Here is a 15,989-nt window from a genome sequence, read left to right on the forward strand (position 1 = left end):
TGGTCGAATTTATTTTTTCATTTACTATTTGATTTTGTGATTTGTTGTTTGAGCAATGTAGGCCTTCATTAATCCCAGATCAACTTCTTAATAATAATTTTTCTGTAGAACAGTCATAGATCTCCAATTCTAAATTGAAAATATATATATATAAAATTTGGTCAACTTATTAAGCTGGTTTGAAAACTGCTATTTTGAATGCTGCAGAAATTTACTGAAAACAGCGGTTTTCAAACCAGCTTAATAAATAGTAAAAAAATTCCAAAAAATGTGAAATTTGGTCTCCAAGTAGATTATAGTATAGATTAAACATCTAACGGCTTGGATTTGTTGTTTGGAGATCAGACAGCTAAATATAGCCCCGGCAGCACTTGGGCAGAACTGCTGCCAGCAGCAATTTAGCCGGAATATATATATATATATATATATCGAGTTGTACGTCATCTTCCGAGATGGAAGGTTAAAACGGAGTATAGCGTTTGGACGAAGGTGAGAAAAATAACAAGCAAAGCCGCAAGGATGGATAACACCCTCCATTGCTCCACGGGTCATGCAAGTACTGGTGCCGTAGACTGGCTCGCCACCTGTTCCTTCTCTTCTTGTAGTAGTTGCTCAACTCAACACATCGTTGGGGGCGTCGTGTGCCGCCTCCTTTGACAGTTTGTTGAAGAGATCGGCCACGTCCTTGTGACTTGCCGGAGAATTGATGATGATTTTTTTTCTTCTGTAAAGCACAATTAATATCAATTATTAATAGGAAAATCAACAAATTAAGTCCAAATTAAAATTAAACCAAAAGATTCTTGTAGTGTTAGTTAATTGGGAAGACCAGTATTTATAAACCTGCAACAGCTTGACATCATCTGCGGTGTCGATTAATGCATCCATGAACATGACATATGACGTGATGTCATTGCCGGTGTCAACATGGATTTGTTCATATGTAACCATATTTAGTAGGAAATGCTCGGTCCCGTCATGGACTGGGAGGACAGGAAGTTCAAGCGTGCCGGTTTTCGGGTCAAAGTTGATGTCCCTCAGGCTCGCATGATCGTCATCCTTGCACCTGAAGTGGACCTCACTCTCCCAGAGCTCGACCGCATTCTCTATCAAGTTAGTCTCGTTGATTGGGAACGATTTAACTTGACTAGTCGTGTCTTCATGGAGCAAGCTCATGCGGTACAACTCGAGGGGGTGGCTTGCTAGTGTTGACAAGTTTGCTTTCAAGTTTTTTCCGCAATAAATTAGCACCAAACCGTTGATGTACTCATGATCCTGCTAAAAAATAACTATACAATGTTATTGTTGTATCCTGGTTAGTTACTCTCATCAAAACTCCATAAAAAATAAAAACCAATTAAAAAAACATAAAAATTTTTAGTGGAAACCAAATAAAACAATGCAATAATATAAAAATAAAGTTAGTGAAAACCAAATAAAACAATTAATGCGTGAACCCGATAAAGCTTGAAGATGACTGTTTTGAATGGGCTAATTGCTATTTAATGCCACATAATTTGGATTAATAGAACTAAAATTAAAAATTTTCTACAAAATTTTTGTACGATTAATTTGTTCCTACGCCCATGGATTCTGGTACGTGAATCGGTACAGGGAACCAGTACCAGCCACCCTGACAAGATGAAGCGGAAGGGGAGGCAATCAGTTTCAGAGAAGACATCCTTCAAATTAAACTGGGAGATTGCATAGACAATATCTATCATCTAATTTTCATTTTAGATTTTTTTTAGCATTTCCTTTTCGATGTTTTCCAGTTTTATTGTAATTTATTTTCCTTTCAACTTTACTTTGCAAAAAAACAGCTCAAAACTCTTGAGTTGGATCTCTTTGTATCTTTTTTTAGTTACAATTTACAAGGCTCTTGTAACAACCATTAACGAAATTAAATAGGGGCTTGACCCTTATTTTTCCTCAAAAACAAAAAGATTAATTTGTTCCTCATTAATAAAGCTTGAAAAGGTCTCCCAAAACTGGGTGCTCTGATCATAAGCAATCGTATATTAAGATATAATTACATTGCATCATGACTAGTACAGGCGGAGTCAGACTTTCAAACTATGGAGATCAAACATATCAAAGGTTTCATGTACAGGGGTCAATTTACGACGCACATAGCAGTTTACTCTAAACTATATAGAAAACCATGTAAAGACACATAAATTTGAAAATGTATGGGGTTAATTGAGTTTAGCTTACGGATGGTCCGCAGTTTTCAACCTCGAGCTGTGCCTGGAGGATCAACAAAAGGAAGCTGGTTCTCTAATAAAAGCATGTCTTGTTTTATGTACGGCTTGCGCAAAGGATTCATCTGTGAACTGAAAACAGGATCGTTAGGTGCGTAATAGTCCGAGCATTCACTTGTGCATAGCACCTCGATCATGAAGCATCCATCGAGTAACATCATCTTAAGAAAACATAGATTAGTGATGGCATCATGCCAACTACCGGCCAATACACCGGAACGGATCGATTTTTTGTTTTAGAGGAGATGAAGTAATGGTGGTAGTAATAGAGGCATAGGAGGATACAAGGGACATAGAAGAGGAGCACTAGAGGAGAAAGAGATGGCCAAGCCATTGTCTGCTTGTTAATTAGGTGATGAGAAAGAAGAAATGTGTAGTGGCTATATATAGCTGTTCACTCAGTATAGAAACCACTTACTGTTCTAATTCATGGGGCATGGATTGCTTGAGAGAGTCACTGATCTTATCTTTATATCCATTTAGTTTCTTCATACTGGTAACTGGTCATAAGAAAACAACCTGTATATTTAATTCTTATATAATGTACTTAATTAGGGCTTGATTAATTGCTCAATTTCAATTGTTCTTGGTTGAAGATATATAAATATTCAGTTAGAAACCAAGAGTTAGGCTGGGGTGCTATGGATAGCATAGTGGCCTCTATGCTACGGCTCAATATTCGAGTTTTCAAAATCCAAACGGTCGATCCGAACCGTTCATCTTATTCTCCATATTAATATCTGCTTGGAGACCAAATTTTATAATTTTCTGAATTTTTTTACTATTTATTAAGCCACTTTGAAAATCGCTAATCCAACGGTTTTACTGTTTTGTGCAGCCACCGTTGGATCAACAATTTTGTAAAATACTTAATAAATAGTAAAAAAATTCAGAAAAATGTAAAATTTGGTCTCCAAGCAGATATTAATATGGAGAATAAGATGAACGGTTCGGATCGACCGTTTGAATTTTGAAAACTCGAATATTGAGCCGTAGCATAGAGGCCACTATGCTATCCATAGCACCCCAGCCTAACTCTAGAAACCAATTCAATTTATTAACAGATATGGCAAATCATGTTATTAGAGAATATGTGCTAATAGCTCTTTAAATTTTGTTGTATAAGAGATTGAAATAATATCAGAAATTAATAAAATTAGTTATTTTCTTCTCAAATTTGGTCAATATTTCTTTCAATCCGATTTCAAAAATAGTACAAAAACAAACTTAAAACAATCTCCGTCTACCCACGGTTTTTAGTTATTTCTATTTTTTTAAAACAATAATAAACTAAAATTCTCCAATTAGACATGCATAGATGGTCAACTTAATTTAAAAACTTTTGGCCACATCAGCATGTTTAAATGTTGAATTGGTCATTTAAAGTCAGCAAATTTAATATTTTGAATCTGAATTTTAAAGGATTTTTTCACACATCCAAAACCAAAAGGTATGAAACAATTCAACTACGTACTTACTACTACAAGCAATAAACTTTACATATATACCGATTTTTTAAAAAATACCCACTAAAAAATATTTTATTAAAAATAACCAGGTTTCAGCAAAATTTTTAAAAATACCAAAACCGCGGATTTTTTTCGCGCTCCGGAATTTTTATTCCGGGCCGCGGAAAAAATACGTGGCCCGAAAAAAAAAAAAAAAAAAAAAAATTTTTTCCGAGCGCGGATATTTTCCGCGGCCCGGATTTTTTTTTTTTTTTTTTTTTTTTTTTTTTTTTTTTTTTTTTTTTTTTAGAGTTTGGAGTTAGGAAAATAATGTTTTTTTGGGAATTTTTTGTCCAACTTTGCATCCCTGATTAACATATCAAAACACCTTCAAAAAACATGAAAATTTACCGACATGGATTCTTGACTTCATAGAATAGGACTGTGAAGTTTCATACAAAATCTCAAAACAGATCGTGAGATATCGGCTCTCAAAAATTGCCCGAACTGCTGAAGGAGTGCTTCTGAGCCCAACTTTGCACCTCTGGTTAACATATCAAAGCACCTTCAAAATATATGAAAATTTACCGACTTGCATTTTTGACTTCATAAAACAAGACTGTGAAGCTTCATATAAAATATGAAAATAGATCGTGAGATATCGGCTCTCAAAAATTGTCCGAACTGCTGAAGGAGTGCTTCTTAGCCCAACTTTGCACCTCTGGTTAACATATCAAAGCACCTTCAAAAATCATGAAAATTTACCGACATGTATTCTTGATTTCATAGAACAATATTGTAAAGTTTCATACAAAATCTCAAAACAGACCGTGAGATATCGGCTCTCAAAAATTGTCCGAATTGCTGAAGGAGTGCTTCATGATTGAAGGTGTTTTGATATGTTAATCAGAGATGCAAATTTGGTTCAGAAGCACTCCTTCAAAGAGAGTTCAGTTTTGTTATGTTTGAGTTTTGATTTGTTATGTTCAGTTTTATTATCTTCTTAGTATATGTTTTATTATGTTTCAGTTTTCAGTTTTGTTATGTTTTATTATTTCATGGTCTATTTTGAGATTTTGTATGAAACTTCACAGTCTTGTTCTATGAAATTAAGAATACATGTCGGTAAATTTTCATGATTTTTGAAGGTGTTTTGATATGTTAACCAGAGGTGCAAAATTGGGTTCAGAAGCACTCCTTCAGCAATTCGGGCAATTTTTGAGAGCCGATATCTCACGATCTGTTTTGATATTTTGTATGACACTTCAAAGTCTTGTTCTATGAAGTCAAAAATGCAAGTCGGTAAAATTTCATATATTTTGAAGGTGCTTTGATATATTAACCAGAGGTGCAAAGTTGGGCTCAGAAGCACTCCTTCAGCAGTTCGGACAATTTTTGAGAGCCGATATCTCACGATTTGTTTTGATATTTTGTATGAAACTTCACAGTCTTGTTCTATGAAGTCAAAAATGCATGTCGGTAAAATTTCATATATTTTGAAGGTGCTTTGATATATTAACCAGAGGTGCAAAGTTGGGCTCAGAAGCACTCCTTCAGCAGTTCGGGCAATTTTTGAGAGCCGATATCTCACGATCTGTTTTGAGATTTTGTATGAAACTTCACAGTCCTATTCTATGAAGTCAAGAATGCATGTCGGTAAATTTTCATGTTTTTTGAAGGTGTTTTGATATGTTAATCAGGGATGCAAAGTTGGACAAAAAATTCCCAAAAAGACATTATTTTCCTAACTCCAAACTCTAAAAAAAAAAAAAAAAAAAAAAAAATCCGGGCCACGGAAAATATCCGCGCTCGGAAAAAAAAATTAATTTTTTTTTTTTTTTTTTTTCGGGGCGCGAATTTTTTCCGCGGTCCGGAATAAAAATTCCGGAGCGCGGAAAAAATCCGCGGTTTGGGTATTTTTAAAAATTTTGCTGAAACCTAGTTATTTTTAATAAAATATTTTTTTTAGTGGGTATTTTAAAAAAAATCGGCATATATATACTACACACATAGCTTCTCTTTTTCCAATACTCAATTCCAAACATACAAATATTTTTACCTTTTAACCAAAAAAGAAACAGAAATGTACAAATTAATACTATTTTTTTCTCACATCATTGTAGAAAGAAGAAGAAATGTTGTTCAAATTTTGCCTCTCAGTCGGTACGGCTGCCACGTGAGTCCCCTTTTGGGTAGATATAGCAGATGCAAGTTCAATAGGCATGAGACACAAGTGCTCCTCCATCTCACTGGCAGTGGGTCCCGCAGAAACCAATGACGAAATGCTATTTGACTCCTGCAATATATGGTGGATATATGTACATTATTATTTGTTTATTGGAGTTAGGCTGGGGTGCTATGGATAGCATAGTGGCCTCTATGCTACGGCTCAATATTCGAGTTTTCAAAATCCAAACGGTCGATCCGAACTGTTCATCTTATTCTCCATATTAATATCTGCTTGGAGACCAAATTTTACATTTTTCTGAATTTTTTTACTATTTATTAAGTATTTTACAAAATTGTTGATCCAACGGTGGCTGCACAAAACAGTAAAACCGTTGGATTAGCGATTTTCAAAGTGACTTAATAAATAGTAAAAAAATTCAGAAAATTATAAAATTTGGCCTCCAAGCAGATATTAATATGGAGAATAAGATGAACGGTTCGGATCGACCGTTTGGATTTTGAAAACTCGAATATTGAGCCGTAGCATAGAGGCCACTATGCTATCCATAGCACCCCAGCCTAACTCTTGTTTATTGATGATATATTGCCAATAATATATAGATTGTATGAAACTGTATGGAGGGTATATATACTATTGTAAAGGTGAATTAAAGCAATATATACTTTTGTTAAGATTTAACAGAACAAGTCCTTTTCAGTTTACTGAAAAAAAAAAAAGTTTTACTTGCTATGTTTAATTACTTAGATAAATTTTTATTAAGTTAACATTTTTTTGAAAAGCACCTCATTAATCTTTATTTTTCTTTTAGGCACATATATACCTTAATTTGAAGCTTAAGGAACTTGACATAGTCGATAACCTCATCAAGCATGGTAACCCTATCTGTCTGTTCATAAGATAATTTAAAGATTTAATAATTCTGGTAAAAGCTAAATAACAATTCAGTTTAACTATAATGTACAAGAACATATATAAGAATATAAATTAGTTGTTGAAATTATTTTGTGCAATTATTACCTTGTTTGAGTTCGGTACGAGATCATGAAGATTGTGCATCCTTTCTGATATCCTCTCTCTCCTATGCTGCATTTCATTGTTTTCACAAATTGTTATTTTTTTTTTTTTGAAAATGAAACAGAGAAATAATAATTGGTCAATATCTATAATTAATGGTACATTTTTGCCAGACTCAGTATGGGTACCAGTACAACTGGTATGACAGTAACTTACTCTCTCAGCAATGCTGTGGGGATCAGTGGCCATGCCTCGACGGGCTCTGACACATGGCATGAAAGTTCCATCAAAACCAGCATTTGCATTTGTAGCAACTAGATTTGCATGAGCTTGACTTGCCGATAATTGGTTCAACTGATGGATGTCTGAGCACAACTCAGTAGTCTCTGTCTATGGCAAAACAAGGCAAATTAAAACATTAAAAACAGTCTAAAATATAACATTATGTTATTTATTTTGTATGATTGAACACATAATTAGGTACCTTAATAGAGGAATGAACCCAAATAGTTGGATTAGATGAAAACGGTTCGGGGTGTGCACAAGGAGGCAGGGGCAAATTGGTCAATTGACCAGCATTTGTTCGTCCATTATTCTTGACCAGGAAGGATGACGAGAGCATGGCATTTTCACCATTTGGTATGAGAACTGGAGAATCCAGTCCGGACTCATTACAGATTTTGTCAGAGGGGTTGTTATTATATGACAAGACGGAAGAGAGGTTGGAATTTCTCAAGCCGTCCATTAATTTCTCTCTCAAATAGAATGCCAATTATCTATTTCATATATAAAAGAAAATTAATAAAGAGGACGGATATATTTGGTACTTCTCATAATAAAAAAAAAATGAAACCTTTGATATTCGCTAACGTTTTTTTAGTTTTTATATTTCTTTTGCATGATAAATACTATAAACTCACGTGGAATATATATCCATTAAGATATAAAAATAAAGAAATATATGAGCAAAAGTAAGACAAAAAAAAGAACAAAGAAAAAGAAAAAGGAAAAATAGGATAGCAATATTACCTTAGAGGTACGAGGAAGAGAGATCGTCTCCAGTACTTTGTTTCTGACCTTGAAAGTATTGTATTGAAATGAGAAAGGATTTGAGAGGGGGGATATATATAGATCTGAGAGAGGTGACATATAGAATTATATATCGTAATTATATAGTACAAAACTAGATAAGGGTAATTTTTAGAAGAATCTAAAAATGGCTATTCTTTATTGGTATCTATAACAATAGTATTAGTATCTATATACGGTCGTACTAATTTTGAATGTACTATTTTAAACAGTACTGCATGTGTATAGCTAGCTGCAATTTTCACATTGGCCTGAAAAATGTGGTCAATTTGAAGATTTTAAATTTGCACAATATCACTAATTATGCATGGCAAGGAAGACAATTTGAAAGTTGAAACACACATAATAACAAAAGAATACAAAAATATCACAAAATATATAGAGCAAAGGTGACAATTAATCAATTACAAGCACATATATATATATATAACTTAATTACTTATACAATAATATCAAACTTCATATAGCATGCATAAGAGGCAATTACATATAAATGACGATCAATCGAGTTTTACGGCTTTTGGAGATGGAAGGTTAAAACGGAGTATAGAATTTGGATGAAGGTTAAAATGGAATTTTTTTTACTATTTATTAAGATAGGTACAAAAACTAGTCAAATTCAGATCATTGAATTTTGTACTCATCTTAATAAATAATACAAAAATTCAAAAAAAATATAAAATTTGGTCTCCAAGCACATTTTATTGTAGAGATCACATCTAACGGTTTGGATCGATGATTTGGACTTTGAAAATGTAAAAAATGGTTGTTGTAACTTGATCCCTCCTCTATTATTTAAGAGGAGAGTTCAAATGCACCCAAATGCACCATATCTTTCAAATCTTTTTTCTCCGTTTTCAAAGTCCGAATAGTCAATCCGAACCGTTAGATGCGATCTATATATTAAGATGTGCTTGGAGACCAAATTTTACATTTTTTGAAATTTTTTTACTATTTATTAAGCCACTTTGAAAATCGCTGATTTTACATTTTATGGACCATTGGATTAGCGATTTTTCAAAGTGGCTTAATAAATAGTAAAAAAATTCGAAAAAATATAAAATTTGGTCTCCAAGCACATCTTAATATATAGATCGCATCTAATGGTTCGGATTGACTATTTGGATTTTGAAAACGGAGGAAAAGGGTAGGGTGCATTTGGGTGCACAAAAATTTGGGTGCATTTGAACCCTCCTCATTATTTAATATGAACTATATATAATTAAGCATGCATCTAAACTTTAATTATTTAACATTATATTATTTAATATGAACTATATATAATTAAGCATGCATCTAAACTTGGTAGCTAGAACTTTAATTATTTAATTGGAATTTGGAATAGATGTTAATTTGAACCTCTCGTTGGCAGCGGCATCGATATCCATGTCGTCTACCCACTTGGAGAAATCAGGTGGAAGTGTGTGGACACATATCTCTGACTCATCCATTGATGCTTGTTTCTTGAGAGAAGAGGCCATGCATGCAAAGGAATTAAGAGGTGAATGCTGATCAATATACTTCATTAACATATATATACAAGTTTGATAAATATGTTGAAGCATATAGTTGCCTTGCTTTGGAGACAAGGGAGGAATGAATGCTTTTAATTTATATATACAATTAAATTAACACTTTACTGCTGTCGGATAAGACAAACTCATAACATAAGGGTACAACTAAGAAACCAAAACAGAAAGAAAGAAAGAAGAGTGAGTCTATGGTACTATGCATATTACGATTTGGCACTGTGTTACGGCTCTATATTCAAGTTTTCACATCCTAACGGTCGATCCGAACCGTTCATCTTGTTCTCCATATTAATATGTGTTTGGAGACCAAATTTTATATTTTTTGAAATTTTTTTTACTATTTTTTTAGATTTATTGAAAATCACTGTTTTTGGATGGTCCAGAATTTTCAGATCAAGTGATTTTCTAAATATCTAAAAAAATAGTAAATTTTTTTAAAAAAATATAAAATTTGGTCTCCAAACACATATTAATATGGAGAACAAGATGAACGGTTCGGATCGACCGTTAGAATTAAAAAACTCGAATATAGAGCCGTACCACGGTAACAACCCGTGATATGCATAGTACCATAGACTCACTCAAGAAAGAAAGAAAGAAAGAAGTAAAAGTAAAAAGAATATGAAAATTAAAAAAAATGGGTCAGGGCCCAACCAATTCGGCCCAAAGCCCTTTTTCCATCTCTCTCTAATTAGAAAGAGAAACCCTGCCTCCGTCCAGCCGCACTCTCTTCTTCAAATCTCCTCTCTTTCATATTTTCTTGGTTCTTTTAATTTCAGAAACAAAAGTGTTTGAAAGAAATTGATGGGTAAACCTTTAATTGTTCGAATTTATTTTTTCATTTACTATCTGATTTTGTGATTTGTTGTTTGAGCAATGTATGAGGCCTTCATTAATCCCAGATCAACTTCTTAGTAATAATTTTTCTGTAGAACAGTCATAGGTCTCCAATTCTAAATTGAAAAAAAAAAATTATAATTGCTTCATTTTACAAATTAAATAACTAGATATTTTAGAAAAAAAAAATATGGAGGTTAACTTGAAGATTTTAAATTTGCACAGTTTCACTGATTATGCATAGGAAGGGAAGGGTGATAATCAATTTGAAACACACATTATAACTGTAGAATATACAAAATATACAGAGCAAGGGTGACAATCAATTACAATCATGCACAAATATAACTTGAGAATACAATAATATCAAAATCCGTATATATAGCATGCATATATATATATATATATAGAGCAAAGCTAGGGTGTGATGTGCTCATCAAGAGGGTTTGGTGAGCACAACTTTAAAAGTATATCGAATCGAGTTCAAACGTCGAATCCGTACCGTTGGAATCCATGTAGTTCATGAGTGATGCATGTACATACAAAATTTTGAATGTTTCGAGTTTATTTGCTACAAGGTCAAACGGTCAAAAAAATTATAAAAATTGAATATATAAAACAACTTATAAATTAACCTATAAAAAGTTCTTTTCTTTGACCGCTTGACCTTGTAGCAAAGAAACTCGAAACTTTCAAAATTTTGTATGTGCATGCATCACTCATGAAATATATGGATTTCAACGGTTTGGATTCGATGTTTGAAGTCGATATGATATACTTTTGGAGTTGTGCTCACCAAACCTTCTTGGTGAGCACATCACATCTTAGCTTTGCTCTCTCTCTCTCTCTATATATATATCTTCATTCTATTATTAAGCACGTTGGGTGTCCGATCCGCCAACGGTTACGATTAAAAGATGAAACTTCGGATTTGATCTCAGCCCTCTAATTACATAATTTGTCTTCTTTAGATTAAATGTATCTGTTTTATGTATAGAAGTCTAAATTTAGTTAAAAACATACTCACCACATGTGCTGCCACACGATACGTTACAATTAAAATTGAACAAACTCTGAAATTTAGCGATATATTTATCCGTTTCCTTATTTATTTGTTTCCATATTTCTCCTCTTCAATTGATAAAACTTCACCTTCCATTTTCTTATTCTTTGTTTCCTTACTTCTTCGTTTCTATACGGATCACAATGGAAATCATTTTTTTTTATTTCCTTATTTCTCTTTCTTTGTTTCTATACATATTGTTGTAGGCAATTTAGAATATATTTTCAATATATAATATATCAATATGTGCGTGTGTATGTATATATATTCTAAATTAGAAACAAATAAGAAGAAGAATATAAATTGGAACATGTGTGTGAATATATATTTCTCTTATAATATGTGTGTGTGTGTGTGTATCCTATACATACACACGATAACACTTTTTATTTATGTTTTTTTATATCATATTATATGTTGATATTGAATTGTTGTACGATATTTGATATTAGATTCGAATCGAGCTATTATTTGATATCATTGGTACTTAAAAATAAAGAATCATCACATCATCAAATTGTTACCAGAGATCACAATTAAAGTTAATTAAAAATACAACATCATATAAATTTTCTATTAACATGTGTTTTAATTTTTGAATAATAATTATTATTTTCTTTGATATTTTTTTTCTTATAATATGTCTCCGTTGCAATGCACGGGTATGATACAAGTATATATATATATAGAGAGAGAGAGAGATGGGCTATTGTTCATTGCAATGCATGGAGGGGTTTGTGCATTGGACCATAAATTTAAAATTCAAAATCCAAATGGCCGATCCAAACCGTTTATCTTATTCTCCATATTAATATGTTCTTGGAGACCAAATTTTATATTTTTATGAATTTTTTTACTATTTATTAAGTATTTTACAAAATTGTTGATCCAACGGTGGCTTAACAAAACAGTAAAATCAGCAGCCACCGTTGGATCAACAATTTTGTAAAATACTTAATAAATAGTAAAAAAAAAAATCAGAAAATGTAAAATTTGGTCTCCAAGCACATATTAATATGGAGAACAAGATGAACGGTTTGGATCAGCCATTTGGATTTTGAATTTTAGATTTATGGTTCAATGCATAAACCCCTCCATGCATTGCAATGCACCATAGCCCATCTCTCTCTCTCTCTCTCTATATATATATATATCGAGTTGTATGTCATTTTCCGAGATGGAAGGTTAAAATGGAGTATAGCGTTTGGACGAAGGTGAGAAAAATAACAAGCGACGCTGCAATGATGGATAACCCCCTCCATGGGTTATAGAAGTACTGGTGCCGTAGACTGGCATGCCACTTGTGACATCTCTTCTTGTGGTACTTGCTCAACTGAATCCTTACATCGTTGAACACGTCGTTGGGGGCATCGTGTGCCGCCTCCTTTGACAGTTTGTTGAAGAGATTGGCCACATCCTTCTGACTTGACAGATAATTGATGATGATTTTGTTCTTCTGTAAAGCACAATTAATATCAATTATTAATAAGAAAACCAACAATTTAAGTCCAAATTAAAATTAAACAAAAAGATTCTTGTAGTGTTACTTAATTGGGCAGACCGGTATTTATATATATACCTGCAACAGCTTGACATCATCTGCGGTGTCGATCAATGCATCCATGAACATGACATATGACGTGATGTCAGTGCCGGCGCCGACATGGATTTGCTCATACGCAACCATATTTAGAAGCAAATGCTCGGTCCCGTCATGGACTGGGAGGACAGGAAGTTCGAGGGTGCCGGTTTTGCGGTCAAATTTGATGTCCCTCAGGTTCGCATGATCGTCATCCTTGCACTTGAAGTGGACCCCATTCTCCCAGAGTTCGACCGCATTCCCTATGAAGTTATTAGTCTCAGTTTTTTTTATTTTTGATGAAAAGTTTTTAGTCTCGTTGATTGGGAACGATTTAACTTGACTTTTTGCATCTTCATGGAGCAAGCTCATGCGGTACAACTCGAGGGGGTGGCTTGCTAGTCTCGACAAATTTGCTTTCAAGTTTTTATTGCAATAACTTCGCACCAAACCGTTGATGGACTCATGATCCTGCTAAAAAATAACTATACAATGTTATTTTTGTATCCTGGTTAGTTGCTCTCATCAAAACTCCATAAAAAGTAAAAACCAATTAAAAAAATATAAAAAAATTTAGTGGAAACCAAATAAAACAGTGCAAAAATATAAAAAGTTAGTGAAAACCAAATAAAACAATTAATGCTTGAACCCGATATAGCTTGAAGATGACCGTTTTGAATAGGCTAATTTCTATTTAATGCCACATAATTTGGATTAATAATACTAAAATTAAAATTTTCTACAAAATTAATATAAGATTAATTTGTTCCTCCACCCATGGATATTGGTACGTGAACCGGTACAGGGAACCAGTACCATCCACCCTGACAGGATGAAGCGGAAGGGGAGGCAATCAGTTTCAGAGAAGACATCCTTTAAATTAAACTGGAAGATTGCATAGACAATATCTATCATCTATTTTTCATTTTAGAATTTTTTAGCATTAATTTCCTTTTCAATGTTTTCCAGTTTTATTATAATTTATTTTCCTTTGAACTTTACTTTGCAAAAACACATCTCAAAATTCTTGAGTTGGATCTCTTTGTATCTTTTTTTAGTTACAAGACTCTTGTAACAACCATTAATGAAATTAAATAGGGGCTTGACCCTTATTTTTCCTAAAAAAAAAAAAAAATTTGTTCCTCATCAATAAAGCTTAAAAAGGTCTCCCAAAACTGGGTGCTCTGATCATAAGCAATTGTATATTAAGATATAATTACATTGCATCATGACTAGTACAAGGGGAGTCAGACTTTCAAACTATGAGGGTCAAACATATAAAAAGTTTCATTTACGGGGGTCAATTTTATGACGCACATAGCAGTTTACTCTAAACTATATAGAAAACTATGTAAAAGCACATAAATTTGAAAATGTATGGGGTTAATTGAGTTTAGCTTACGGATGATCCACGGTTTTCAACCTCGAGCAGTGCCTCGAGCACCAACAAAGGAAGCTGGTTCTCTAATAAAAGCATGTCTCGTTTTATGTACGGCTTGCGCAAAGGATTCATCAGTGAACTGAAAACAGGATCGTTAGGCGCGTAATTGTCGGAGCATTCACTTGTGCGTAGCACCTCGATCATGAAGCATCCATCGAGTAACATCATCTTAAGAAACTCAGACGGCTTCTCTATCCACTTTTCATCTAGGTCCTGTCAAAGTCAATTACCAATTTAACTTGTACACATAAAAAACCTTGTAAATTTTGATTATTAATTATTCCTAAGATAGGTACTATAGAAGGAACATATAGGCGTGCCTTGTATGAGTCCTGTAATCGTTTCAAAATCAATTGGAGCTTCCTTACAAAGGGTTCCGATCCCTTCCCTGCTCGGTGCAAGAAATGCGTGAGAGCTCTGTGCTTGGCCACTTCGGTTGCCTTTAAGAGGTCTGACCCGTGGTGGAATGGCCCGAAAGATATCACCTATATATTTCAAAATATGAAACTCTAGATTCATTTTGTATATATACTTTGAGATATTATATATAAGCTGTATAATGAGGTGAACCTGAGGTGTAAATGCATCCGGATTGTGAGACCTGGCGAAGTTGGTTACACGGTAGATCGATGGTTTATTCCAATCTGCCTCTTCTTTAGAGAGGTCAACCTTGTTGAGCAAAAACAGTTTAGTTACTTTAATACATACATCATGCTGATTTCCTGCTTTTTTTAGTATATACTTATATTATTTAATATGAACTATATTTATAATTAGCTAGCTACAACTTTGATTATTTAAAAAATAGCATGAGGAATTAATTAATTGGATTATAAAATTGTAATAGATGTTAATTTTAACCTTGTTGGCAGCGGCATCCATGTCAATGACCCACTCAAACAAATCAGGTGGAAGTGTGTCGATACATATCTCTGATCCATCCATTGATGCTTGTGTCTTGAGAGAAGAGGCCACGCATGCAAATTAATTATATGATCAATATACTTCATTAACATATATATATATACATTGATGGTTAAGAGAGGTAGACCCATGGCAAGTGTGATAAATATGTTAGAGATGAAGACTTAAAGAAGCATTGCATAGTTGCCTTGCTTTGGAGACAAGGGAAGAATGAATGCTTTTAATTTATATATATATATACTTAAAACTTTATTCATGATATAATAATTCCTTTTTATGAGGGAACAAGTACAACAGAGAAGGAACTCAAAAGAGAAAGCTGCCTACAGGCTACAATGATTTATCTTCTTCTTTTGAAAGAAAAAAAAAAAGTAAAAAAAATGGGCTAGGGCCCAAACCCAACCCATCCGGCCCAAAGGCCCATTTCTTTCTCCTCTTTCTAAAAATAGAAATAGAAATAGAAATAGAAACCCTGCCTCCCTGCAGCCGCAGTCTCTCGTTCAAATCTCCTCTCCATCTCCTCTCTTTCATCTTTTCTTGGTTCCTTTAATTTCAGAACCAAAAGTGTTTGAAAGAAATTGTTGGGTAAACCTTGGATTGGTCGAAT

At 33.5% G+C, this 15,989-nt stretch overlaps 1 protein-coding gene and 1 long non-coding RNA gene across 2 annotated transcripts; both read right to left on the reverse strand.

The window, feature by feature from the left end:
* Positions 1 to 12,603: 12,603 nt before the first annotated feature.
* On the reverse strand, positions 12,604 to 14,666 carry LOC144545035 (UPF0481 protein At3g47200-like). The gene is made up of 4 exons (XM_078293586.1): positions 14,420 to 14,666; positions 13,834 to 13,932; positions 13,018 to 13,488; positions 12,604 to 12,894 (listed from the first exon to the last, which is right to left on the reverse strand). Exons 1-4 carry the CDS (start codon positions 14,624 to 14,626, stop codon positions 12,604 to 12,606), a joined length of 1,068 nt encoding a protein of 355 aa, XP_078149712.1. The 5' UTR covers positions 14,627 to 14,666.
* Positions 14,667 to 14,796: 130 nt separating this feature from the next.
* LOC144544936 (uncharacterized) lies at positions 14,797 to 15,443 on the reverse strand. Its single transcript, XR_013508363.1, has 3 exons — positions 15,320 to 15,443; positions 15,029 to 15,127; positions 14,797 to 14,943 (listed from the first exon to the last, which is right to left on the reverse strand). It is a non-coding gene; the product is annotated as an uncharacterized LOC144544936 (long non-coding RNA).
* Positions 15,444 to 15,989: the final 546 nt, after the last annotated feature.

The sequence above is a fragment of the Carex rostrata genome, chromosome 27, assembly GCF_964058835.1.
Source record: "Carex rostrata chromosome 27, lpCarRost1.2, whole genome shotgun sequence".
NCBI lineage: Eukaryota > Viridiplantae > Streptophyta > Magnoliopsida > Poales > Cyperaceae > Carex > Carex rostrata.